The 27,062-nt window shown below is 40.1% G+C and overlaps 2 protein-coding genes across 2 annotated transcripts in view; one reads left to right on the top strand and one right to left on the bottom strand.

Moving 5' to 3' along the window:
• Positions 1 to 562: 562 nt before the first annotated feature.
• LOC129333947 (uncharacterized) lies at positions 563 to 2,872 on the top strand. The gene is made up of 4 exons (XM_054985879.1): positions 563 to 1,049; positions 1,159 to 1,233; positions 1,475 to 1,561; positions 2,187 to 2,872. The coding sequence occupies exons 1-4, from the start codon at positions 563 to 565 to the stop codon at positions 2,642 to 2,644; spliced, it is 1,107 nt and encodes a 368-aa protein (XP_054841854.1). The 3' UTR covers positions 2,645 to 2,872.
• Positions 2,873 to 16,372: 13,500 nt separating this feature from the next.
• LOC129333050 (chloride channel protein C-like) overlaps positions 16,373 to 27,062 on the bottom strand; it is a 105,142-nt gene continuing 94,452 nt past the window's right edge. Inside the window, exons 13-15 of the mRNA XM_054984365.1 lie at positions 19,880 to 19,976; positions 18,972 to 19,067; positions 16,373 to 16,603 (exon numbers count right to left, since the gene is read on the bottom strand). Coding sequence (XP_054840340.1) covers positions 16,373 to 16,603; positions 18,972 to 19,067; positions 19,880 to 19,976 — 424 coding nt within the window. The remainder of the gene's footprint in view (positions 16,604 to 18,971; positions 19,068 to 19,879; positions 19,977 to 27,062) is intronic.

The following is a 27,062-nucleotide window of genomic DNA, read 5'->3' as shown; positions in this document are numbered from 1 at the left end:
TTCTTGATAAAACGTTCAATTCCTAAACGTAAACATATTGACCACGCTTTTAATGGCTCGACTCTATTTAACATGCCTAAATTGTGTCACATAGTGACGGAGAAAGGGGCTGGGTGAAAGCTTGAATCAATTTGATGTTGGTTAACCCGGGATGGGGCATTAACACTCCGATTCGCCTCTTGGACGCATAACTTCACTTTCTTGTACACCTGAAAATCAGACCCATCATTGTCCTTCCACCTGTGCCCCGTGTCAATCAATCGCCTGGAGAACATTAAAACATCGATGTTATGGTTCAATATTTTTTTGCTATAACGAAATTTTGATATTTAAAAAAATTACTTGAGAACGGTTTGCAAGTTGTGCGCATGCCACTTACCACTCCAAACCTCCGGCGGGATTTATTTGCGCGCTGCCATTTGAATTTGGTCCGGACGCAGAACGCAGAGGACTTTCAGGACTTGCTTCCAGTTGTGTTTACCCACGAAGCGTGGAAAAAGGCAGAGACAATTCTTTTCAAAGGTCGGTAGAGGAAATTTTCAACTCATTTCACTGTTGAGAGATGGCAGGCGTCGTTCACTGTGTTCCTCGCTCTGCAACATGGAGGGAACGCGAGGTGCTAGACCTGCTATCTTTCTGGGGGGAGGAGAAAATCCAAGAAGCCCTTCGAAGTTCCCACAGAAACTTGGATAACTTTGAAAAGATTGCAAGACAGATGGTCTCCCGAGGGCATCGTAGGACAGCTGTTGAGTGCCGCAATAAAACGAAGTCCATGAGACTGGAGTACAAGCGTGTGATTGCACATAATGCAACCTCCGGAAATGCTCCCATGACATGCCCATATTTCCGAGAGCTGGACAGTATTCTCAGAGGGGACGCAAGTGTGAGACCAAAACGGATTGCGAGAAGCATAAGCATTGATTTCTGCCGCCCACAGAATGACGGTACAGCAATGGTGATGGAAGGATCTGAGGAGCTCTTTACTCATGAGTATGTCACCATAGATCTCGCCCAAGTGAGGAGCTCCTCACCTGCGCCCATGGGAGAGCGTGAGTCAATTTATGAACTTTAAATTTTCATATCTACATAATGAGCTCTCTTTCCTTCTCTCAAAGGAAGCCTTTTAAACAGCCCTAATTTGTTTTTTTTTCTTTACAGAGAACAACTCGTCATCATCTACAGACACTACGGTGGAAGACCTTGACCGTACTATTGATGGCCTTGAGGACAAGGGTGAGCATAGATTGTCATTAATTCCAAGCCTACTTGACGCGCAAGTATTTGCGCTTGCAACAATCAAGCCTTAGTTAACATGGCAATGTAAAAAAAATATTTTGTGTATTTCGACTGGATCTTAGGATGAAGGCTTTCCAATGTGCAGCACCCTATGCAAGCTTTTACATATGCAAATTCATGTTGCACAAGTAGGATTTGTTTTGCACGACAACTCACATGAACCTTCCCCCCCCCCCAGAAAACGACGACGCACGTGCCAACATGGAGGAGGATGCTGACAGTGACTCCGATCTCCCATTGCACCTTCGCAACAGAGGCGGTGCAGGTACGTGATTTGAATATCTTTGATTTTCGAAACAACTTGTAGAATAAATAGGAAATAGACTGGCATCAATTTCCTCTCCCTCTGATTGAAGAGGGAGTTGCCCCCCCTCTTTCTTAAAATTGGCGCCTTGATTTATGGGAATATCCGACTTTTTTTTCCAGGACAGAAGGAATGGATGTTTGTTCCGGATCAGGGCATGCGTTCTGATTCCATTACTTCAAAGCCCCGTGGTGTCCTTTCAGGGAAATTTTTTAAAATTTTTTTTTCAAAATGCACACAGATGGAGTGAAAGTCATGTTTCCAATGCCTCAAAATTTATGACCAAATTGCAGAATGCCTCTAATTTTGATTTCCAATCAATTTTGCAAACTCATGTTACACTTTATGCCCCGTTGAGAGTGGCATGAAAATAGATTTTGCAAGCGTGGACACACCATTCTAGTGCCAAGTAATCACCATTGCAGCATAAATGTTGTAAATAACAAGAGGTGCACAACAAGCTGTCAAGCGACTGGCAGTAGAATTTGTGGTTCTAACCTTTCCCCCCCCAAAGCATTCATGCGTTGCATGGACCAACCAGTTTTTAAATTGAGTGGATCACCTTTTCTTTCCTCTTGGCATGCAGGAAGAAGCAACACTTGCCTTGCAGAGCTTTCTCCCGGGACAAGGCTAAGCAACATAAAGAACAGGAAGCGCAGGAACGCAGCACTTTATGGTGTTGCGGATCAGATGATGAGCCGCTCCAGGGAGGAACATGAAGCGCACCTTGCTCAATGGCACGTTGACCGTGAACTTATGTGTGGTTGGAAGGCAGAGGAAAAGAACATTCAAAAAGAATTTTTGGAGGAGACGAGGAAGGAAAGGGAAAATTTCTCCCAAGCATGGAAACAGAATTTTGAGGTTATGAGTGATGCAGTTAAAACACTAAGAGCACTTGGAGAAATGCTTGCCCAGCAGCGACAACAGAATGCTGTTCACACTAATGATGTCCAGAGTGCTCCATCCAACACACCAGTTGTTTCCAAGTCTGCTTCTGCCCGGCGCTCATGTGTTGGAAAAGCAAGGGACAGGCTGACACTGTGATTACAAACCGTAAATCTGGGTTTATCAAAATGCTTGATCCAATTGTGCAGAGAACCAGTTCTACATAAATCGCTTGTTATTCCACGTTAGTTCCTTGACCATACTGTGATTCTCCGTCTAGTCTTTTCATGTTAAATCACCAGTTTCAATTACCACATTACAATTGTTTTTTGTGACAACCACTTTTGAATGATGTTTGCAACATCACATGTATAAGCAGAATTCATATTTTTTTAAGCTGTCATAATTTTCGCACATCTGCTGAAAAAATGCTATGCCAGAGACCTTGTAAACGATCTCTTTTGGAATAAACCTGTTCTCGTTAACAATGAATTTATTTGATTTGCACGTGTCATCTCAATGTTGCAATGACATTACAAATGTGAAAATTTTGATTTGAGTCAAATTTCAATTGGTGTTTCAAATCATGCCCGAACGCGTAATTCTTATTTTTCCCAATCACAATTTAATAATTTCTATGACTTTTTTTTTCAATCGGATGTCTGTTGTTCCCAGGAAATCATTGAAAAAATATTAAAAATAAGGGAATACATCCACAAATCAACAGCAATCGTGAGTTGATGAACATGCACACTAACAAACAATTCTGCTCACCATTATTTGAGATCTCAGAGTTGATAACTGTGCCAATCACATGTCCTCCCCATGCTATCCACCCCCTTAGCTTAGGACTGTGTGGAATAACGGGTGATGCAGAGCAACTGTACTCCCAAGATTACTGGCTGCATCTTCAAACAAAAGATGCAGCCCACGGGAGGACCCAAAACACAAGTCCTTTGTCTGGACTCAGACGCACCAATTTTTTCTTATGGTTTTTCATAAATGTAGGCTTTGGGTGATGAGCGGTGATAGACGGGCTCATAATAAATTCCCATCACAGACCTCCAGACCCTTGGGCAGCGGTGCCTGTAGTCCGTGACTTGCATGGCTGCTTTTGGACATGGACCCCTACCACGAAATTCATGCTTAAAAAAACCATCAGAGCTTTGCAATGGTTGTGGAAATGGTTGTTGTGGGTTTTCCGGGCTGTATTGCCGTGGTCTTGGCATTGTACAATGCCAAGACCACGGCAATACAGCCCGGAAAACCCACAACAACCATCGTTCTCCGGCCGTGAAAGCCTTTGACAATGGTTGTGGAAATGTCAGACTATTTCCCACTTGATATTGACTGCTGCCCTTCTCGAAATGACGACCCTTTAGCAAAGTGTCAAGGTATGAAAAGTCAAAGGAATCATTGTTGTGCTGGGGTGGTGTAGTACAAATTAGAAACTGAAACTGAAAATAAAAGAAAACAATTCCCTCAGGTTCATCTCTATGAGGTGTCGATGTTTTTTTTTTTTCCTGAATCAGCGAAGTCCAGTTTCCTCACCACACCAGCACACCATGCTCTGAATCTTTGTAAAAAAAAGGAACACTGTGTCTTACATAAGGCACCCATTCGATAAAACATGCTTGATGATGGGTTCCTTTAAAGACTGGAGAAGCGGTATTTTATCTTGTGGGAAAAATTTTTTTTTATTAACATCACGGTAGTGTAAAACAAAATAATGCACACTAACAGCAATTGGAGGTATGTTATCTAGACAATCAATGCCCAACCACCACATGACAGTAATCCTTTTCCAATGCAGGGTCCTTCAGATCTAGTGCAATACATTGGTGCCATGCATGAATTTTGCAAGTGCATCACGCACCATCTTTCCCTCTTCCAAATGGTGGCGGGCGGTGGTGCTCTGTGGCTCCTCGAGCTGAGATAATAGAATGGGCGCCGGACTAGATCCTCTTCCAATTATTGGGTGCCCTTTGGTTTCACAAAGATTGTGCAGCACCACACACGCTGTCACAATGGTCACCACGTTTTGTTCCCTGACCTGCAGTCTGTGACCCAGGGACCTCCATCTGGCCTTCAGCCGGCCGAAACTACATTCGACCACGTTCCTTGCCCGTGATAACCTGCTATCAAAGCGACGGTGGACTGTGGTTGTGGCTGAACGACCATAAGGCTTCATTAGCCACTTCCGCATTGGGTAGGCACCGTCCGCAATTACCACTGGCGGAATGCGTACCCCATCCACCACAATGCATGGGTTCCCTGGTACCAGTGTTCCTGAGTCCATTGCTGCGCAGAATGCGGAGTGGGCAAACACGAAGGCATCGTGGTTTTTCCCACTCCAGCCCACCTCCGCATCCACAAATCTGCCCTTGTGATCCACTGTGCCCTGCAGTAAAATCGAAGAAAAATTCTTTCTGTTGCCATACTGGTCAGGACGACCACCTGGAGCACAGATCGGGATGTGTGTGCCGTCGATGGCACCCACACAATGTGGAAAGCCAAGCCTTGAAAAGCCATCCATTATCTGTTGAGGAGAAAAAAGGGGAGATTATTAGATAACAGGTTTTCAATTTATCAGCACAATTGTCATTTACACAACCTCCACATGCACCAACTGGTCATCCCTTTGGAAAACACTTGAAATGATGTCAATTCAACTCACAACAGAAGGTTTTGTTACTGTAAGCACCATTTAATGCTTTGTGTTATTGATTGTATTGTATTTCAATGGAAGGCCTGTGAGCTGCCTAATGCTGTTGAGAAATAGGGTGAAAATATCTTAAGCAGCAGGTAAATCTGTTTCTGTTCCTGATGCTTCCTTTTTTTTTGTTAGGTCCAGGAAAAATAGTTAAATGCATTTAATGGAGGCACATTGTGTGGAAAATGAGCAACCGAAAATTTTCATTTCACGTGGGCAAATTGCATCCCATTGCACCTCTATTAAAGGGATAGCACATTTTTTTCTTGAAGTAGATGTCGACCTTGTGCATAACATCCCTTGGCAACATATGCGCAGAACGCCCCCCCCCCCCGCATTTTTTTAACTACCAGAAAAAAAAATTGTGAACCCCCTGGACTCAAATTATTCTGCACCAAACATTGCAACAGACAGCTGAGGGTTCATTCACATGTATCCTAAACTTTTACTCGCAGGGCAAAAAGCAAATAAAAGTCCACACTGACATGACACACAGAACCAATGACGAATGCATTGAAAGAGGCTTCTCCCATAAGCATGGCAACCTGCATGAACAGATTCTCTAGCAAAGCATTATTGTGTTTGACAGAACAATGCAGTGTTATAACGATTTTATGCTTCATCTTTGTTAAACATACCTCGCCGATAGCACCTCCGAAGGTTACGGTCTTTGAAAGGAGCTCCATCTCTACCGCGAGGCAGAACTCCACTACTGCCGATGCAACGGTGGATTTCCCAATACCGAAGAGATCACTAGCCACCTGGTAGCTGGTCCCACTTGCTAGCCACCAAATTGCCACTGCGACTCTTCGCTCGACTGATATTGGCCTACGAAGGCACGTTGTTTGTCGCTGAAGCCTCGGTCGTAGAGCCTCAACAAGTTCTAGAAAAGTTGTTTTGGACATCCTAAACCGACGCATCCATCTACGGTCGTCCCAGTACACAAGAACAATGTTTTCCCACCAGTCTGTGCTGCGTGGGTACACCCAGTGCTCCCTCGGCTCTTCTATCTCTGCCAGCAGAAACCAACGATGCATGCGCTTGCGCCTCCACCTTCTGAAACGTGCCAAGGAATAGGTATTATCGGCAGTAGAAAACAGGATTCTGGCAGCGACACGACGCCTCTGAATATAGTATCGCCTGTAGGCGAGCATCATCTGTGCAGTGCACTGCATCATGATCCAAATCACATTAGCCATCAGAGAAATGATAGGATCCATGACTCTCGAAACACCCACTGCCACCAACAACTCCAAAACCAACCAGCCACAAACACCCACAAAATGAATAGTCGCACAAGCACCCATTTTTATAGGCATTTTAAAAACCCCGCCAGAAAACGCGAGCCAATCGTAATGAGAGCGAGCACGTGGTATATCGCTTCAATTATCTTCCCCTTTATGGTTAAATCGAAATTACGGAAAACTTCCCCTTTAAAAATTTTTTTTAAATAAGGGCGGGAACTGATCCGCCCGGTGGAATGCTTTGGCTAATAGTTTAGATGGAATTCTTTATATGGCTGAATCGAAATAACGGAAATCTGGACAGGAAAAAAAAAGGGGGGCGGGGAATAACGGATCCACCCACTTAAACGGCTCTTCCGGAGGTAATGTGAACGGTGGATGGCACAAGATAAACGCATTTCTGGACTGAATGTGAACGGGGAGGAGAAAGTTGCGGATGAGAAACACACGGATGTTTTCCGTTTAAAAAGCGGAACATTGGTGAGTGTGGATTCAACCTTAATCAGAGTTCATCAATATTAAAATGAGGATTACCTCTACTATTCCAGCTTCTGTGTACCTTACTAACTAAATATGTTCTTTTTTCTACACAGTGTTCAATTTTAGATCAACTAAAGGTCAAAACAAGCGGTCTCCATGTACATTCTTACTACTATATCTTAATATGGTCTAATGCTTCTATACAGATCATTTCTATTTATCTTAACTATTATGCCAAAGTTTCCATATCTTGCATTCTACCTCATCATTAATATTTAACCATTTTCCATCTGATCAGATCCTAACCTTATATTCAATCTATAACAATATATCAGTATACTGTCTTATTCAGATTTCTAAAACTAAAACATTTTATGCATTTTATCCTTTGTGAGTAAAATAATTCCCCCATTTCTCTTCGAATTCTCTCATTGGTCTTCAGTTTAAATAGCTTGTAAGTTTTGCCATCACTGCATATTCTGCCATCTTATATTTCCAGATTTCCCTAGTTGGGCATTCTTCTTCCTTCCATCTGGTTGCAAATACCACCCTTGCCGCTATCAGTAAATATCTAAATAGTTCGTGTAATTTTCTGTCTACATTTTCTGGTAGTATTCCCAACAGCATCGTTTGTGGATTCATAGCGAACTCAAATTTTAAAATCTTTTGCATCTCAGCATGTATTTCTTTCCAGAAACTTTTGCTTTTGTGGCAAGTCCACCACGTGTGATAAAAGGAACAGTCTGCTTCTTTACATTTACAACATAACCCAACATATTTCTTGTCCATTTTCTCAATGTCTTTTGGTGTAATGTACCATCTGAAGAACATCTTGTACCAGTTCTCCCTTAATGTTTGACTTGCTGTAAATTTTATGCCCTTTGTCTAAAAATTCTCCCACTGTTGAAATGTTATCTCTTCTCTGAAATTTTGTATCCACTTTATCATGCACACTTTAATTTGTTCTGTTTCAGTATCATATTGGAGTAAAAGTTTATATATTAGACCCAAGATGTGTTCTTTTTTCTGCATGATTATTTTCTCAAAATCAGTAAGATTCCTTAACTGTCCTCTGAGTTCAGGGCTTCTTGCATTCTGGAAACTGCCTGAAAATATATCAGCCATTGTATTTCTTTTCATCTTGAATTTCTTGCCATGAATTTATCTTTCCTCAAGGGTTTGTCATGTCTTGGTAGGTTATAAAATCATTATATTTTCTCTGATTCTTATCACAAAAGGCATCAATTGGTGAAAATAGTGGCGATATAAACGGGCTTATTCTTCTTCTAACCGAATCCAAATTTGAATGAGGCTGTCTCTTATAACATGACTTTCTTGTTTTTTCTTGATCTTTTTGCCACCCAAAGGAGGTTGTGTAGTCCATCTGTCAGGTCCGCTGCTTCTAGTCATATTAGTCTATCTTTGGGATTTCTTATCCAGTCTGTAATCCAAACTAGACCAGCTGCTTCATAATATAATATGATATTTGGGACTACCAACCCTCCATTGGATGTTTCATCTTGTAATTCCTTGAATCTTACTCTTGGTTTTTTACTGTTCTAGATGAATTGATTAATTTGTCTTTGCCAGTCCTTCAATGTCTTATCTTTTATGCTAATTGGTAACATTTGAAACAAAAAATTGATTTTTGGTAAAATGTTCATTTTAATCGCCGAAATTCTTCCAATCCAAGACAAATTTAACTTGGACCATCTTGGTTTTGGACAGAAGTTCTGTAATGCTATTGCTGCTTTATATGATCATCCAGCAGCCAGTCTTAAAATAAATGGTTTATCCTCACAACCTTTTTTACTTTCAAGAGGAACCAGACAAGGTTGCCTGTTGTCTCCTTTTTTGTTTGCCCTTGCAATCAAACCTGTAGCTGTGGCCATCCAGCAAAATCCAATAATTAGAGGAATGGGACTCTATGCTGATAATATGATATTGTACCTACCATTCCCAGAACAGTCATTAGTTGAATTACAATCCATTTTACACCAGTTTGGGATTATTTCCAGTCTAAGGGTAAATTTAAATAAATCTGAATTGTATCCTGCTTATTTAACAGCTTATACTGCTGCTAGAATCTGTTCTTTGTAGCCATATAAATGGGTTATGCAATTTTGGCACCATTTAGGCATAAATATACCAATTGACCTAGCAGATTTAATGAAACGTAATTTTACAGATATCATGAATCAATCTCTGCTCAAATAGAACAGTGGAGTAAGTTAAATTTTAGCTGGGCAGATAAAATTATGATACTGAAAAGTTTTATATTACATAATTATTTATTTCTGTTCAGGATACTTCCTGTTGCTTTGCCATGCAAGGTTATTCAGAAATGGCAAAAGATTTTAAATAATTTTTTGTGGGATAAGACCCCCAGAGTTAAATTTCATGTCCTACACCAACAAGCAAAAAGGGGAGGATTAGGTGTTCCTGATTTATTTTTATATTTTCAGACCTCGATTTTAAGTAATGTTACGGAATTATTAACCGGACAGATACAGGACAACACGTATAGTATAGAGAGTGCTTATATTCACCCTTACACTTTACCAGAGATTTGTTGGATGAATGCAAAGCATGGACGAATGCAAAGCATGGACCATCAATAAATAAAGCACAAGATTTGTTTATTAACACTATTACTTACTATTAACAAATCTATGAAATTAAGCACTGCCACATAATGCTGAAATGTTACTGTCCTTTGGAAATACAAAAAACATTGCTGAAAAGTGGTTGGGATGCAGAGGAGGGTGAGTGTGGTTAGATCTGCACCAACCAATCAACTAACGAGAAAAAGGTGAGGAGGAAGAGAAGCAAAAGCGTTCACATTGACATTAATCGGGGCAGCCACGACTCAGCAGCTCATTCCAAATTAAAGTCACGGTATGTCCGCAGGGAGATGCAGTGGACAAATCTGGTGCTGTATCACATGACTACCTTGCAAGTGTGAAACCCCTGCAAACATGGAAGGCAAAACAAGTACTGAAAACGCTTTAAAGACCCAGTGTGAAACGGGCCCTGGTTTCCTCCAGGAAACAAACATTTGCTCGTTTCGTCAACTCTTCATCTTGGCCAAATTATCTGTTGCATAAATACATACATAAATAATATCTGTTGAGAACAGATATTATTTATGTATGTATTTATGCAACAGATATCTGTTCCCAACAGATATTATTTATGTATGTATTTATGCAACAGATAATTTGGCCAAGATGAAGAGTTGACGAAACGAGCAAATTCAGTTGCTAGTGGGCTCGTTGCCTATTGCCTATCATCATTCTATCACGTGTGCACAGCCCACCCTTGCCATACAGAATTTTCAAAGAAGCTTGCAAGGTCTACTTTTCCACTGGTGGAACGTCTCTTGTTGCCTGTTGCAATTCGGTTTGGGAAACTTGTTATATACTTGGGACCTAATTAATTGTATGTCTATATATGGAAAAATATCCGGGACTGATACCTTGGACTATTCTATTGATTTCTATGTAATTGTAATTTAGAATGCATTATTGTAAAGCTGTGATTTATGAAATATATCATTAAGTATTTGTACTTTATATTACTGAAAGAGTAACACCTGGTAGTGTTATATTGGGCTCTAAGGGGGTTTCCCCTACTTTGGTTTTGTACTACCTCTAGGTAAGGCCTGGAGACCTCCAGGAATTACAACTGATCTCCAGATAACAGAGATTAATTCTCCTAGAGAAAATGTGTGCTTTGAAAGGTGGACTCTATGGCATTAAACTATCCTGAAGATTTTCCCCCAAACCCCTCTCCAAGCTCCACCTCCAATTCTCCAGGAGTTTCCCAACCCAGAGTTGGCAACCGTACCCCCTGAACTGTATGGTGAGAACAGTAAGGAGGCAGGTGGAAAGGGGCTGGGTTGCTGAGGGCTGTCCCACTCATCCAAATAAACCACTCTTCATTATCTGTTACTTCCTGGACTGGGTACTTGACAACAAGAGACATATTTTTTCCAGAAACCCCATTACAATTCCACACACCATCTCTGGTCCTAGTCATTAGGGGAAAACAGTCCCAGTCATTCCCAGTCATTAGGAGGAAACCTGGTGTTCAATTAAATTCCTTATGCCCTAACATGTTTGTAGGGACCATCAATATACCAAATTCTCAACATGGCCAAATCTGTGGATAATAAAATCCAGAGAGTGGGGCCATGGACAGACAAGACAGATCTTTCTGTAGACCTGACTAAATCCCCAGGTTTGCAGAAAAATGTAAAAAGAAAAATACATTGAAGGGTTAAACAACCCCAAAATAATAGAAGCAGTAGCTGTAGCTTTAAGAAACAAATGTCCTAGTAATCATTGCTAGGCAACCACAACAGTGCTTTCAGCCTTTGTTTCAGAATATGTAAGATGTTTTTGAGTTCTCATCATGAAAAAGGAGGGGCATAAATGAAGTAAATAAACGATAACTATAGTGGGGGGGACAAATAAAAGCTAGGTTGGTTGGCAGGTGGGAAGATGGGAAGGATGCAGGGAAAAGTCAGGCTATGTGGGCTGCCAGTAGGAAGAAAAGGGGCTACTGTGTGGGGATACAGGGGAAAGTGAGCTGCCCACTGCAATTTCTTGCAAAGTTCCCCATCGTGTAACTGGACCTGCCCACTGGCTGTTTCCAGACCAGCCAGATAGCTAGAAGCACCCAGAGCTTTCCTGGGAAGAGGCTGCCAGGGAGAGGGAAGTAAAAAAAGCTGGAGAGGGGGGGCAGATAAAGGTAGATTGGCTGGTTGGTGGGAAGGAGAGAAGAAAGTAGGAAAGGAGGAGAGGCTATAGGGGCTTTCAGGGAAGGAAAAGGAAAAATAGTGGGAGAAGGGAAAATGAGATGCCTCCCCATAAGTCCTTGTGGGACTGCTATGTACCAAACTAATCTGCAATTGCAGAATATCACAGCAAGCATCTTGAAAATCAATTTCTGTGCATAATTTTCTTTGCATATGTAGCTATACTAACAAGCCAAACATGAATCACTTGCAATCTGCATATTCCTTTTTATTATTCCTGCAACACCTTTGATTGATTGATACTGTATTCTTGTTATTAGTCATATGAGATAGAACAGTCACAGCTCCACAAAGAGGACAGCACACAGACATGATTAAAACACATCTGCTTACATTTCCACTACAATTATTTAGCAACATCTAGATAAAAATTAAGATAAAACAAAACTGTTAACAGATTTGATTAACTTGTGAATCAACATTGATTAGAGAATATCAAGACGTTCAGGTAACAAAAGGTTGAATAATGATTCCCTATTGTGTCCAGGAAAGTTCAATCAAGAACTTGCTTTAGAATATTGTACTTGGTAGCCACGGATCTGATGCAGAAGAGTCTGAATCATTGTTCAGTTAATGCTCAGCAGATGGTTTGCAATTTCAGTTCATTCAAAAGATCTTTTTTCTTGAAGAATAGAATAACAGGTTGCTTCTTCATAAACCTCTCCTCCAATAAACTTAATCAACCAGCTTCTTTCAATAATGTTCTTTTTCAAAAATAGCATTTCAAGAGTTAAGCAAGTGGATGCTTTGAGAATCATACCCTGGGACATTCGTTCTACTTGTATCATCTTTTAGCTTGGCATAAAAAACCACCAAAACTTATCCAAAAACAATAATCATCTACTGAGGTCATTTCTGCAGTACTGTTGTGCTACAGTTTGTTCGAATACGGACGGGCTGTGTGAGTGACTCATTCATTCATTAGGGAAGGACTGCCAAGATGGTAAATGTGTTGGAAAGAGTGACATCTAGTGGTTCTTATCAGCAGTTGGGTCTGTATCGAATGAAAAGTCTGTACAAATGGTAAATAAAAGACCCAGCAGGGACACAACAGGGTCTTATAATGAATTAGAAAGAACTCCACTGAAACGAGAAACCAAGTAGAAAATCCTGCTAGTTTTTCTGAGTGGGCATTTTGGTTTGTTTTCATTGTGACATATTGGGTCAGAGTTGATTTGCCAAAGCCAACAAACTTTGGGATGAAGCAGGTTAAGTGTAGCCTTTGTCAAGAACTAACCTGCCAGATTAAATTCACTTTGCAGGAATGAGATGTGGCAGTGGCTTGTCATCAGCCAAGTTCTGAGGGCACTTCACACCATTCTACATCGTAATTTAAAATAATCTTTTTCCTTTATTAATATCCATTGTCATTAATGTTCAGTCGTTACCGGCAACAGTGGTTGTTTGGTGTTGTTTAAAGTAACTTGTTATGGCTTACTTCAACACACACACGTTTAGTGTATGTGTAATTCACTGAAGGGAATACAAAGAGTTGCAGACTTGACTGCCCACAAGCACTGATGCGTTAACTCTACAGCCTGACAGCCTGCAGATCATAGACAGCCCCAGCCAGCTGAGGGGTCCTCACAGACATGGGGTGTCTCTGACAAACTTTCGTCAAAAAATGACTTGGCAACCTCATGAAAGGAGCATTAGTAGAAGGGTGGCCACAGTGCTCAGCAAAGCTGGTTAATGAATCAGCGAGTCTGAGAAATGCCAAACTGTAAAAATAAACCAGCCCCTGAAGAATGAAAAGTGGGTCTGAGCTTAGTTATCTGAACTGTCTGGACAAGGCCTATTTTGGCACTTCTCCAAAGCCTCGAGTTGTTTTCTCCCTTCAGTGATGTGTGTCTTCAAGTACTTCTTTCCCCCAAATTAATTTGAGAATCAGTGGCTGTTTACCTCCATTTAAAAATGCATGTGAAGAAAAGCAAATCACTCTTTTCCAATTATATTACAACTATATTCATAAAAGCTGGAGATTTTATATTAGAGTTCCATTCCAGCTCACCTTCTTGCAGCAAACTCTTCTTTCCTCATAAACTTCATGATCTGCCTGGAAGCTCCAGAGGAAGTAAGATCTGGGAAACATCACTACATAATACTACTACAGTTCGGCTTATATAGACTCTACTTAACACGCTAAAGTTATTCTCCAGCACTGCTACATTTTTTCCCTTTGTTCTCCTCCTTTTAAGAATTTTTGCATTCTGTTGTCATAGATCCAGAGGAGTTAGCCATGTTAGTCTGCAGTAGCAAAATAGCAAAGAGTCCAGTAGCACCTTTAAGACTAACCAACTTTATTGTAGCATAAGCTTTCAAGAGCCACAGCTCTCTTCATCAGATGTATCTGACGAAGAGATCTGTGGCTCTCTTAAGCTTATGCTGGACTCTTTGCTATTTTGCATTCTGTTGGGTGTCTAAAAGACATTGGATCAACTACTGGTTGTTATGTTTTTCAACTGGATGGCTTCCATTTTTGCTTCTCCTTCCTAGAATGCAAGTGTGCAATCTGATGCCCACAGAAGTAAGCTAAGCAACCCACACAGGTGCACAGGGGAAGCATAACACTATGCCCTGAAATGTGAGTTCTTCTCCACACCCTCCCTTTTAAAAAAAAAATTAGCCTGATGAAGAGTTCTGGTGAATTTGAAAGCTTGCACAATATGTTAAGTTCTTTTGGCTAGCCTAAATAAAAAGATTTACTTTTGAATTTTTACCTCCAAGTGATCCTGTGTCTACTATGATATCACAGCTCAACTTCATACTCCTGCAGTCTTTGTCTGGAAAATCATTTGTTCATCCAGGGCATGGTGAATTTTTTTTCTTCATTACTTTGCTTGCATAAAAACTAATAAAATGATTCATAAAATGATTCACATATGCCAGGACTACTATGCATAAAGCAACTTCAAAATGAATGCATTCATTTATATTCTGGGATGTGATCAAACAGACCTTTTAAGGTTTCTTTTACCAGGACAAGAATGGAAAGGATTCCTGTCATAAATATTACACAACAACGCTACAAGCTGAATCTATTTAACTCAAAGGGAAATGCTTTTAATAGGCAGGAACTAAGGTGTTTTCCACATGAGGCAGGTGTGTCATTTTCTTGTTGCTGCTGTGGCTGCCAATGAAGCAGAGCAGCCATGATGCTTTAGGTTTTCCTGTTGGTTCCCTGGCTGCCCTAGTCCCCCCACAACAGCCATCTCCACCTTACCACACCGCAGGGGCTTTTGCAGGTTTTTTAAAATCAGAAATTTCATAACAATCTGTGCCTCAGGCCCTCTGACTTTCCAGCTTCCTTTGTAAAAAAAACCAAGTCTCTATGCTGTCATTGCAGAGATATGCCAATTCACAATAAAAAGGGCTAAGGGCTTACTTCAAAAAAAGAAATATGGAAAAGACAACCTGATACACATAACATAATAATTTTTATGATGATATTAAATTGCTGTTTTTTTTTAAAGCACTGCAGTGGCAGGTGAGAAAAGACAGTTATGAGGAAAAGAGAAATGGCTGCCATGTGGGCAGGACCTGGAAAATCCAAGCTTACTTACCCACACAGCAGCCATCCTGGCATTGCTGAGATCTCTCCCAAAATTTCACAGCAGTGCAGGAAAAGCTAGAGAAAAGCTGGGGAAACCCAGACGGTGCATATATGCACCACGATGCTATGGCAAAGAAGCAGGAAAGGAAGCCACTTCCCAATCCCAACAGCATCGAAATAAACGATGTGGAAAATGTCTTAAAAAAGAATTGCCCAGCTGGTGCCATCAGAACAAAGAAATATACACCCCCTTTTGACTGGGAAAAGAAATCCAAAAATTGGTTGTGTGAATCAGAATTTAGCCACTGATTACACTTTCCTGTTTCCAATTTCTAAATTTATTTTCTTGTACTTTGGGTATATTAAAATACATATAGGCTTGTGTCACCTGCAAAACAGTTAGGTATGCCTCAGTACTGCTTCACCTGCTACAGAATTATGAGGTACGCTGCATGCACCACATAATGAGAGTTCCATACAGGTAGTATGGAACTGGGGCTAATCCCACCTTCCCATGGCATGCTCACAAGATGAAAAAACAGCATGTTTTCACCTATATGTTACAGGTATGCCACAAAGAGGTATTGTACTGCTGTATTCCTGATAACCAACACACCCTCCCTTTGCCTGTCTTTTTCTCATACTATAGCTAAAGCAGCCGACTTCAGGCAGGGGAGCTGATTTTATTTGGAAAAACCACATGAAGGGATGAGATAAAGCCTCCTTTCACAGAACCATGGCACCAGTTGAATGAACACCCTCCCCTAACCTATGCCAGTTTTTAAGACTGAACGTGATATTAAGGGAACCAACCCCCAAGGGAAGAAGTAGTTTGGTCTGAGACTGGGAGAGAAAGACCTGTATGAAGTATGAACCAAACATATTGATAATCTATTCTTTTCTATAACCTTTCATTATTTGAAATGCATCAGTTACATTTTCAGAACCCTACTGCTCAAAAAAGTGGCACATCTATTTTTCTCTCTCATTAAGAACAACATAGGGTTCCTTTTTAAAAAAAATACAAATGACTACAAGGCTTAAAAAGCTCAGCATTCCACATTCAGATTTGCTCCTAGTTTAAAGACTCCTCGTCAGAGTGAGGCTGCTGCGATGTCTGCTGGAACCCCAGTTTCTCTTCCAGCTGGAAAGACATCAGATCTTTCCTGGTAATTATCCCAACAACTTGGTTATGAAAATTAACAACTGTCAGGTGACGAAGGCCCAGCGACCGAAAGATGATATATGTTCGTTGTAGTGAGAAATGAGCTTGAACTGACACTGCTGATTTGTTTACGTACGGTTCCTGCAAAATAAAGATATGTTAATAGACAAAGATCATAATGCTACTATATATGGATTCTCAAATCTAGTCTAGAGTGGCACAGTATATTTTTTTATCTCAGTTGTACTTAAATGAGAAAAATACATAATAATGGCTTTCATTTTCTACTAGTAGAGCAGTTTATATTCACTGGAAAATAGTCAGTTCATACAAGGTAGAACAATATAAACATTGAGTTTACTCAATGTTAAATTTGGAAATAATAAATTATATTTACTAAGAGGTTTTATAGCCATGTTTTTGTTATTTAGCCATTTATGACACCCTGTAACATTCTGCAATAGAGGTTTGGAGGACGAAGAAGAGCAAGAGGAACAAGAAAGGTACTTCTAGGCAGAGGATGAAAAAAACCCACCATAGTGCCTAAAACTCAAGGTTTCCCAGCTAAAGAACTGTCTCAGTCCTTAGAGTTTCTAGAGTCCACAAAGCCAAGACCACCTTCACACATGTTGTTTTTCATACATGGAAATTATCTCCATGTAGACAAAATATAAAGAACCGAGGTTATCCCCTTGGTTCCCCTCAAAGAAAAACTACATACAACATTACTTGCAAAGTGCAGCATAAGTTTATTTTACTATAAGTGTGCTAGTTAAGAGACTAAGGTACACAGAGATGATCTCTGTGTCTGGGAAGTAACACATATGAAGTGTCCCTCAGTTTAAAGCCATTGTTTATCAATATTTTTGGATTGTCATACTGGGTGGTTCAGCAGAGGGCCATAAATCCTAAGAAATCCAGCAGCTTAATGCCTCAAGTCAAGAAGTATGCCATGCTTTGTAACAATAATTCAAGTTTCCATAGTGCTCATACTAGACTCCTATAATGCACTCTTGATGGGACTGTCTGCTACTTGGTATAGTACATACTGGACTGCTCCAATAGATTATTCCACTGAAAGTATATTACAGTACATGTATCTGTATTGGTTTCTGATGGTTTTCTCAGCACAAATCAATGTACCATTTTGCACAATAACTTAACCATTTGGCTCCAATGCATCCAACAACCTGCCTCTGCCCTATCTTTCTATATAAAAGGCAAGCCGTATTGGCAATGATGCACTTTTTTTCCCTGGTATGCCTGCACAGGAGCACCAGGATAAAAAGTGTGTTGTGGCCAATGTAGTCTCCAGACAGCATTGCCATAGTGCAACAGCCAGGCTAGCTGAGTCATCCCTCTGGAGGGCCCTGCCACAGCAGGACGGCCAGGCAAGCCGACCCATCCCTCCAGAAGGCACTGCCGCAAGGGGATGGCCAGGCGAGCCAGCACATCCCTCCAGAGGGCGTCACTATGGGGGGAAGGCCAGGTGAGCCAGCCCATCCCTCCAGAGGGCATCACTATGGGGGGAAGGCCAGGTGAGCCAGCCCATCCCTCCAGAGGGCATCACTATGGGGGGAAGGCCAGGTGAACCAGCCCATCCCTCCAGAGGGCATTGCTACAGGGGGAAGGCCAGGTGAGCCAGCCCATCCCTCCAGAGGGCATTGCTACAGGGGGAAGGCCAGGTGAGCCAGCCCATCCCTCCAGAGGGCATTGCTACGGGGGGAAGGCCAGGCAAGCTATCCCATCCCTCTGAAGGTCACTGCAGCAGTGGGAAGCCCAGCGTTCCTGGATTTTCTAGGGCTCATTTTCTTTAAAAAAAATGGCTCTGTTGCTAGTATTACATATTTAGCTTTCAAGATTGACCTTATGTGTGCCATGTCAAGAGCTAGTGCTTGCAGGCATAAGGTAACTTTTAACTAGTGTTAAATCAAGTGTTGTCTTTCGCAGACAATACAGTGTCAATCACTGGTGTATATTCTTGTAGTCATATATAATAGAGCTGCATTTGGCTTTCACTGTCTCTTGTGGCAGTTAAAATACAATGTGAAAATCTATCAAAGAAAATATGCACAGGAAAATTAGTTTTTCATTGCAGTGTTGTGGAAGGTATGGAAACAGAAAAAAATCAAGAGCATTGCTATATGTTATGTCTTTGCAATGCATAGGAGCCAAATAGTGACATTTAAATGTTCTATTCCATTAACATTGCATCCTTTTGCCAATCTGGAACTTGTTTTCATTGCAAGCCCTCTTGAAATGGTTGCCTTTGTTGTATTTTCTTTTTGGCTCATTGTATCAACATCTGTTATGTTTATACAATATGAATTAAAACTCAGGAATGCTGTTTGTACTCAGCTACTTTTTGTTGAAAGTGTAGCGTCCCAGGATTGGCAGTGTTTATGTAAATCAGTGTAGCTGACACAGCCATCATAAACAGAAGAGAAAATATAACAAACACATTGTTCATGGAGGAAATGTTTGCTTTCAGAATTGGCTTCACTCTTACCAGATTGATGAAGAGTCGCTGATATCGAGGGTCTGTACTATAGCAACCCAACAACATGGTCATCCATTGCTGATCAAGCAATTTTTCAGCTCTGATCTGGAATAGACAATATTATATAGCACCATTATTTTGGAGTCACTTAGCTAAGGACCACCAGTTGAGACTCTAGACAAGTATGAAAATGTTGCTTCTCCTGGACTTTTCCTCAGTGTTCTGAACCATCAATATTATATCCTTCCGGGACTATTTGCCATGGTTATGGTCCTTCTTTGAATGTAGATCCCCCAAACTGGTGTTTCTTTCCATGAGACTCCATACAATAAAAGACAGTTAAGGTCCCAAACAGGTATCTGAAGATAACTGTGTATTGGATGAGGGTGAATAAACTGACAGTTCAGATAAGACTGATAATGATGATTGGAACGGAAGCAGTATCAGCAGATTTCTGGATGGGATGGCACAAACTCTCCCTGAAGGCTCAAGTTCATCATTTTCTGATTCTAATAGAGCTGATACTTTAGATAAAACAATTTTTATCATCTTAAGCAGTTTCATCAGCTATATAAGCTACAGGACCCAATTATGTGCAAGCATAAAGAGGCACATTTGCCCCCTCCAAATACAGTGGTTTGGATCAACTAGCTTTTCCACTAAGTCTTGATCAATTACTCTCTTTGTGACAGTCCTCACCACACATAGCTTTTGTCCATGTGTGTCCTATGATACCCAGCATAGTGATCAAAGAGTATCCATCTTCCACTTTTCATCACTGGAAAAGCTGGTTGGATCCAACTGAATGTGTTACCTACTGCTTAGTTCCAAAACTGCAATGTGATTTTTAGATCAAAATGGTACATTCTGCTGCTTCCCAAATAAGACCAAAAGAAAAATAAAAGGTTTTTTTTTACCTTCTGGTAAGAAAGAATAGTTGGAGGAGAACGAGAATCTTCCACTGACTCTGTTTCAAAGATGGCTTCATTCTCCAATAGCACACAGAGCTCAAGCCTAGATGAAATGACCAACTGAAAATTACTATGACACAGAGAAGCTGGGGAGCTATTTCCTTCAGTCTGGCACAGTGATGGACTATTCAAATGGGTGAGACAGGAAAGGAATGAGAACAAGCCCACAAAAGGTAACAGCAGCCAGCCCTTCACCTTCTTGGTTATTAACTGATAGTGTTCAACTTCTGATAGTGTTCAACTTCAGCAACAAGTCTAATCAGAGGGGCATGCACATATTACTGTACATGTGCAAAACTTAATGTCCACTTAGTATGTTTCTCCAGTGCAAGAACCCTTCCACTGACGTAAGATACTGTTGTGTTGAGGCAACATCAGCAGGTGGCTCCTGTTCTGAAAAAAAGATGTGACTGCTAACAGAGCAAAATGGTAGGATCCAGCCCAAAATGTGCAAGGTTATATTTGCCTACTCTTTAGCTCATTCAAATGGACTTTTAAAAGGTAAACATTTATTCTACTAAATAAGATATACCTAGGAATATGTCAGCCATTTGAATCCAGCCCATAAGAGCAGGGGAGGAAGGAAGGGAGAGAGTAAATCAGTAGTGAATGTAAATGCAACTGGAAGGTTTAATCTAAATGGACTAGGATGATAGCTTCAGGGCCAATCCAATCGCTAGGCAAACCTAAGTGATCTGCTATGCCACCAGATTTTGAGGGCCATCAAAAGGTGAGAGGAGCTTTCTCCACCAGCTTGAAGGAAAGCTTGGCATTCACTAATTTCTTGAATCTCCATATCTATTTACTCTTCTATAACTGCCATGATGGAACATAAAGGGCTATTTTTATTTTTAGATTTCCCAGTAAGTAAAATGTAATGTCATGGAGATGACCAGGAATATAGGGGCAGAGTTGATGTTGTGACCAAAAAAATATTGGATGTTTCTGTTGACTAGTAATGGAGCTGGCCTAGTCTCTCAGCTAAACATGCCAAATAGAGACTCTAGAGACTCAGAATAGACTAGATTTGGAGAGGTGTGAGAAACAAGGAGTAACACAATAACATGGCCTTTGTAGATTAGAAATAGCCTGCCCTATATCAAGAGATAATATATGTTGGAGCACTTGTGTGAGAAGTGTCCAAGAGTGGCAGAAACGTCCAACTTCACAGAAGTGAAGCTATAGTTAGGGGTGGGGTATATTGATTGACAGCCAACAGATATTCATATATATGAGAAATCTGTAAATATACTTCATAATCATAAAAAGTAGCAAGAATGAACTAACAGTTTTTATATATTTTAAGAAGATATTCAAGTATATTCATATGGTGTTTGAAGTTATATGCTAATTAGCTGGCCAAAAACGTGCACCCAATATCAAGTAGAACAGCTAGCTATCATTGGAAGACGATTTTAAAAACCTATACATATGGGAGTCTGCATTGATGAAGACCTTCTTAGAAGAGGCTCCTTGCTTGTGACTGCTTATCTTTGGTTAAGATATATTTTTTTAAAATATATATATATATTGGATGGGTTAACAAACATAAACATGATAATCATTATCATTTTCCACCCCATTGCATTTTCCCCATCCTTTCCCCCCTCCCTTATCTAGTGACTCCCAACAGTTTTCCATCATCTTTGGTTAAGATATATTAATGGACTCTCATTTAATTAACTGTGTAGCAGTCATGGATGGTATAATTTTCTTTTGAGTTATTCCATGTTAAAGATGCAGACAGTTATGCTGTAATAAAAGGATAAAATGGAAGCAAAAAAAAAGTATCACCTGTGAACTATACCCATAATGAACCAAAAATATTGTTAAGGTGTACCTCTTGCCAGGAACAAAAAGATCTGATACACCTGTAGTGCAGTTGTAGAAGAACCTCCAAGGAGGATTAGCGATACCGTGTTGTCTGGTGGCCCAATTCTGGGTTTAGGGCTTAAAGAGCCCTAAGTAGGTGCTGGATTACCTCTTTGTGACCTTTTATAGAAGGATTAAAAGACCTACCAGAGTGCCAGGTGCAGATAGTAGACCCAGGCCAGCTTGACATAACAGATTGCCAGGTGTTGCTGATCCTGGAAGCTGACTGGTAAGCATAGGCCCAGTGTATAACATCAGGAGGAAGCTACCTAAGCCAGGCTGTTTGCAATGCAGTTTGCTTGCACTGGAGCCTCTGTTGGAACCTGTCTGGCTGCTCTGCCCCCCCCCCCATCCTCAGAAGAACCCTTGCCTCTGGTAGTACAACACCTAAGGTTTCTTAAGTGTATCCTGTATATGAATCAGGCCTCACTGGAGTCATCCAGAACAGTTAGTTCTAGACTTCTTACTTTTCAATATTGAATAGGGGGTCCAGTCACAGTTCACCTAGAATACCAAATAAACCTTGGGCTGACCCTGGTAGGTCTATGCACCATATTTGCTCAATAGTTATGCTAGTTAAAAAAGCATCACTTCCCTAGTCATACAAGCACATTTCTCTCATTGAGACCCAGCACTTACAGGTTTCTGTTCTGCAGTTGGCTTTACTATTAGTCACTTCCAGCCACTATGTTGTGTGATAGACAATGTGCTTTGCAATGGTGTGTGAAGAAAGATAGTATTCAAGGCTCCCCACCCACTCTTTTCAATACCAGCTGTAGTATAGTCTTCTTTTGTATGCATGCACATGAATATAATTGCTACTGTGACTATTTGCAGTGCACACAAATAATGACTTGTATTTTTTGACTTGTGAATTTTAATTGACTATAAAATGGGGAGGTTCCTGTTCACCTGAAATTTGGTAGCAAGGCTTGCTTTGGTAAGTGTCACAATCCTTGAAAATTTCATCCCAATAGTATGGAAAACAAAAAGGTTATAACAAGAATTGTGTTTCCTATTAAATACAATGGAAAACAAATGGGAATACATACAAAATGAAAAGGAATTCTCTACATATCACTAGTGAAAATGTTCTGTGTATGCAAAATGTGGGGCTTGGAATAATTAATTCATGTTTCTTTGCTTTCATCGTTAGTCCATAAATGGCTTACAAATGTCCCAGCAGTAAATTCTGGTGTTCTTAAATAGCAGACATCAATAGACCCTTCTCTCAGTACTCTGCTTTAGTTGTATCTCTGTTATGACAAAATCTGGCCAGTCTTAAACATTTTCACACACAAAGCAAAAACACAAAATACTGCCCATTCTTACTATGTTCTAAAATATGTATAATGTTAAAGAGAAATAGAGGACAAAAAGAGCAGAAACTAGCCATCTATTGGAGTTTGCCTGAAATTACTGCCTCACAATGTAGTATGGCAATACTGTCCATGGAAGGCTTCTAAAAAGATAATGCTATCAGGTGAACTGCATACATATGGAGTCAAATTCTTCCCATCTGCTGATTTCACATATATTATGGAAAGGCATAAATATTAAAAATATAACACTATCTGATCACCAAGTTGTAGCTGGCTTCAAAAACTGAAATAAGAAACTGGTCACATGTCCATGCAATACATGCGCCTCAAGTACAAGGAAGGAAAATTTTGGAACACCACCGATAAAAAATCATCCAGGACTATTAAATGTGCCACATTCAAGAGAAAAATAAGCACCCATTATTTCACTTGGACTTGTAGAAGTCATACTTTGGAAGCATAACATAATCACTCTTTGATGTTACATTTATACTTCGTATCACATCATCAAGACTCTAAAACAGCAGCCCAGGCATGTTCCTTGCACTACACATTGGGCTTAACAGGAAGTCCTAGGGATCAGATGGGCAACTGGCAATTATTCCTCTACTCCTTATTTATTTAGAAAGGAAGAAACTTCTTTAGGAAAGAAGTTCCTTTCAAGAATAGCTTGGCAAGGTCTAACAGCGCTTTAATTTTATGTGATCAATAACAAAACAGGCATTAAAATGACACACAATTAAGATAACACACTTTTACCCAAACCTCCCACATTAGATATTGTTCATTATGGAGACCTATGCTGAATTTATCAATGTAGAAAATGCCCCCCCCCCACTTTCCCCAAGCACCACCTGTGGAAAAATCTCTTTATTTGAAGATAAACAATACAGAAATGATGGGGAAAGTCCCTTCTTGAATAGCTACAAAATGCACATAAATTAGACTGAACAATTATGTCATAGGTGAGATAAACAAACAAGATACCCTGTTTCTTTCTGTATTTTGTCTCTGCATATTACTGTCTACAACTGTATATAGATCTGAGCTGTACAACCATAAAACTTGATTTTGCTTCCAAGAACGGCAATAATATCTCCAACTCTGATTTCTTTTAAAGCCCATTGATGTGATTGCCGCATTTCATGGCAAAAATAATGTGAAATGGCATGTACAATTCCCTTTTAATTTGGTTCCTATGTTCTCCCATAATTTGCGAGATACCTGAAAGTCTTCCAGCTTCAAGTCTCAGTATTATTATCTACCATCCTCAAAGCTTCAAGTATTAATCAGGCAAAGGGGACAATTCTTGACACAGCTGTTGCCACAAGTGATTTACAATAACAATTGGAAGCGCATCTAAAATAACATTATCCCCAGGGGAAAGTACATAGGCAAATGGGTTTTGATGTATAAACATGGTGTTCTCATAACATGTCTGAGGTAAGCAGGACTGTCTCCTGTTGCATTCATTTTATAAAAAGAACAACATGGCATAAGTACTTTAGGAAGCAGCAATCCTTCTCCAGGGTAGACCAGAGATTAGAAATTTGCAAAAATACATTTATATTGACAATAATCAAAGTGGAATGTAAAGAGCAAATGTTTAAGAACATAAAAATAATGGTCAAAAGAATTTAAATCATCCAAAGCCAAAAGCCAATCAGGGAGGCAGCAGGACAATTAAATGGCATGAATGGATTAATGAAGGAGGTAGGGACATTATATAGAATTGAAATTAAGTACTTTCAGTCTTCATTGCAAAGAATGGTGGATAATCACACCTAATCCAGAGAGCCAGTGTAGTGACTCTTGTGTCATATTTGGGATGTCCATTTTCAAATCCCTGCTCTGCCATGGAAGCTCACTGAGTGGCCTTGGGATAGTCACAAACTCTCAGCTTCATCTACCATTCAGAGTTGTTGTGAAGGTAAAATGGAGAAGAAGAGTGTGATGTAAGCCACTCTGGATCCCCACTGGGAAGAGTGGTGGGATATTAGTGAAGTAAATAAATAAGCAAAATAAAGCCTGTATAGAAGAAAGACACTGGAAAACCTAAGTCAATACAGGTGACAAAGCCTGACTTCTTAGAGGTAACTGACAAACTAAAAAGTAAGAAGTCAGGGGCAAGTTGGCTTACACTTGAGAATTGTTGATTGGCTACTAAAATATGCAACATTTAGTTAAAATCTCCCTTGTTGGTGGATTAGAAGGTAACTAATGTAATTATTTTGTTCATAGGTATCTGGGGGAAGGTGGTAATCTGGCAAACTACAGACCTGTCAACTTCACTTCTACCCTAAGCAAATATTAGTAATGTTAATGAAGTCTTGCTGAGGAACCATTAGCACAAAGGCTTAGTACAAATACCAGGAACTTGGCCTTCTGTCTTTATCAGGTCAGTTGAGTAGTACTCTCTGCCAGCTGCTATTCAGTACCAAGCTTTTTGCTGCCCTGATTCAATTTCATAAACTTTGGTTCCAGTAAATGAGCTTAGGGAACTTATTCCAGTTATGAACTCTTAGAGTACAATCTAAGAAGAGTTACTCCAGTTTAAGCCCATCGAAATGACCATGGGACAGTAGAGTACAAAAGAAATGTATAGATGCTGTAAAGAAAGAATTGGCAGAGTTCTCCACTTTAGATTTTGTCACTGTACCATGTAGTTAAAGGGAAGTTTTCACTTTGTACTCAATTTTCATTCTGCTCCCAATTCTAGGTGTTACAGTCCCTCATAAGAACTCTCAGTACCAACATCTGCAAAGAGTTATTCGGTGTATATTTTATAGTATACTTTCCCTTGTTCCTGGATCCAGATCCAGCTGAGCGGTCCCCTCCTCTTGTGAACTATCTACCATCAGCAAACCCCAAAGGAGTAGGCAGCATCCAGCCTTCATTTGTGTTTAGTCTGGATCCAGCTGAGAGCTTCCCTGCTCCCAGCTGCTGTCAGCAAGAGAGAAAACGAAAACCAAGAGGGAAAAAGCTTCCTCAGTAAAGCTGCACCGAAAACAACAAAGGAAGCACGCCAAGAAATATATTGCCCTATGTACAAATTTACAATAAAAATTACAACAGTGAATAACAGTTTGTACAACAACCATTAGGAGCAAGAAAAGTTCCATCAAATTTCTTCAAGCATTCAACAAGTAAGTGGTTCTGTTTGTAGTCACGTCGCTGTTAAACAAACTGTTATTCACTGTTGTAATTTTTATTGTAAATTTGTACATAGGGCAATATATTTCTTGGCGTGCTTCCTTTGTTGTTTTCGGTGCAGCAAGAGAGAAAAAGCAGCAGTCAAGGACCCATCACATCACACCTAGACTGACATCTCGCTGAAATGATATCCTGATTTACATTTGCAGATTTTCTTTTAATTCTTGCAGGCCACTTTGGGAATCATTATTTATTGCTATGAAAAGGTGGGGTGAATGTAATTTCCAAGTATAATTAATATTTACAGTACTATAGTCTGAGATGTGAATTTGTCAAGTATACATAGGACTTCACCTTTACAAAGTAATTTCCCATTACTGAATTCTGTTCCTATTATTTATTTACAATAAATTTATTGTAATAATAAATAATAAATAATAAATTATTTATTTACAATAAATAATAGACCCCTTATTAAAAGCCTGTGTAAAAAAAGATATTTCTTAGCCTGGCACCTAAAAAAATAAAGTAGATGCCAAGCAAGCTTCAACAGAGAGGGCAATCCAAAGGTGAGATGCCGCCACAGAAAATGCCCTGTCTCTAATCACCATCCACTTCACCACAGAGTTAGTGACACAGCAAGCAGGGCTTAGGTGGCAGTTTTAACTGGTGGGCTGAATAGTACGAGAGCAGATGATCTTTCAAGTACCCTGACCCTTAGCCATTTAAGACCTTAAAGGTCTTTGAACTGTGCCCAGAAACAGATAGGTAGCCAGTACAGA

The sequence above is a fragment of the Eublepharis macularius genome, chromosome 7 (assembly GCF_028583425.1).
Source record: "Eublepharis macularius isolate TG4126 chromosome 7, MPM_Emac_v1.0, whole genome shotgun sequence".
Classification (NCBI taxonomy): Eukaryota; Metazoa; Chordata; class Lepidosauria; order Squamata; family Eublepharidae; genus Eublepharis; species Eublepharis macularius.
This window is presented reverse-complemented; position numbering and strand designations above follow the sequence as displayed.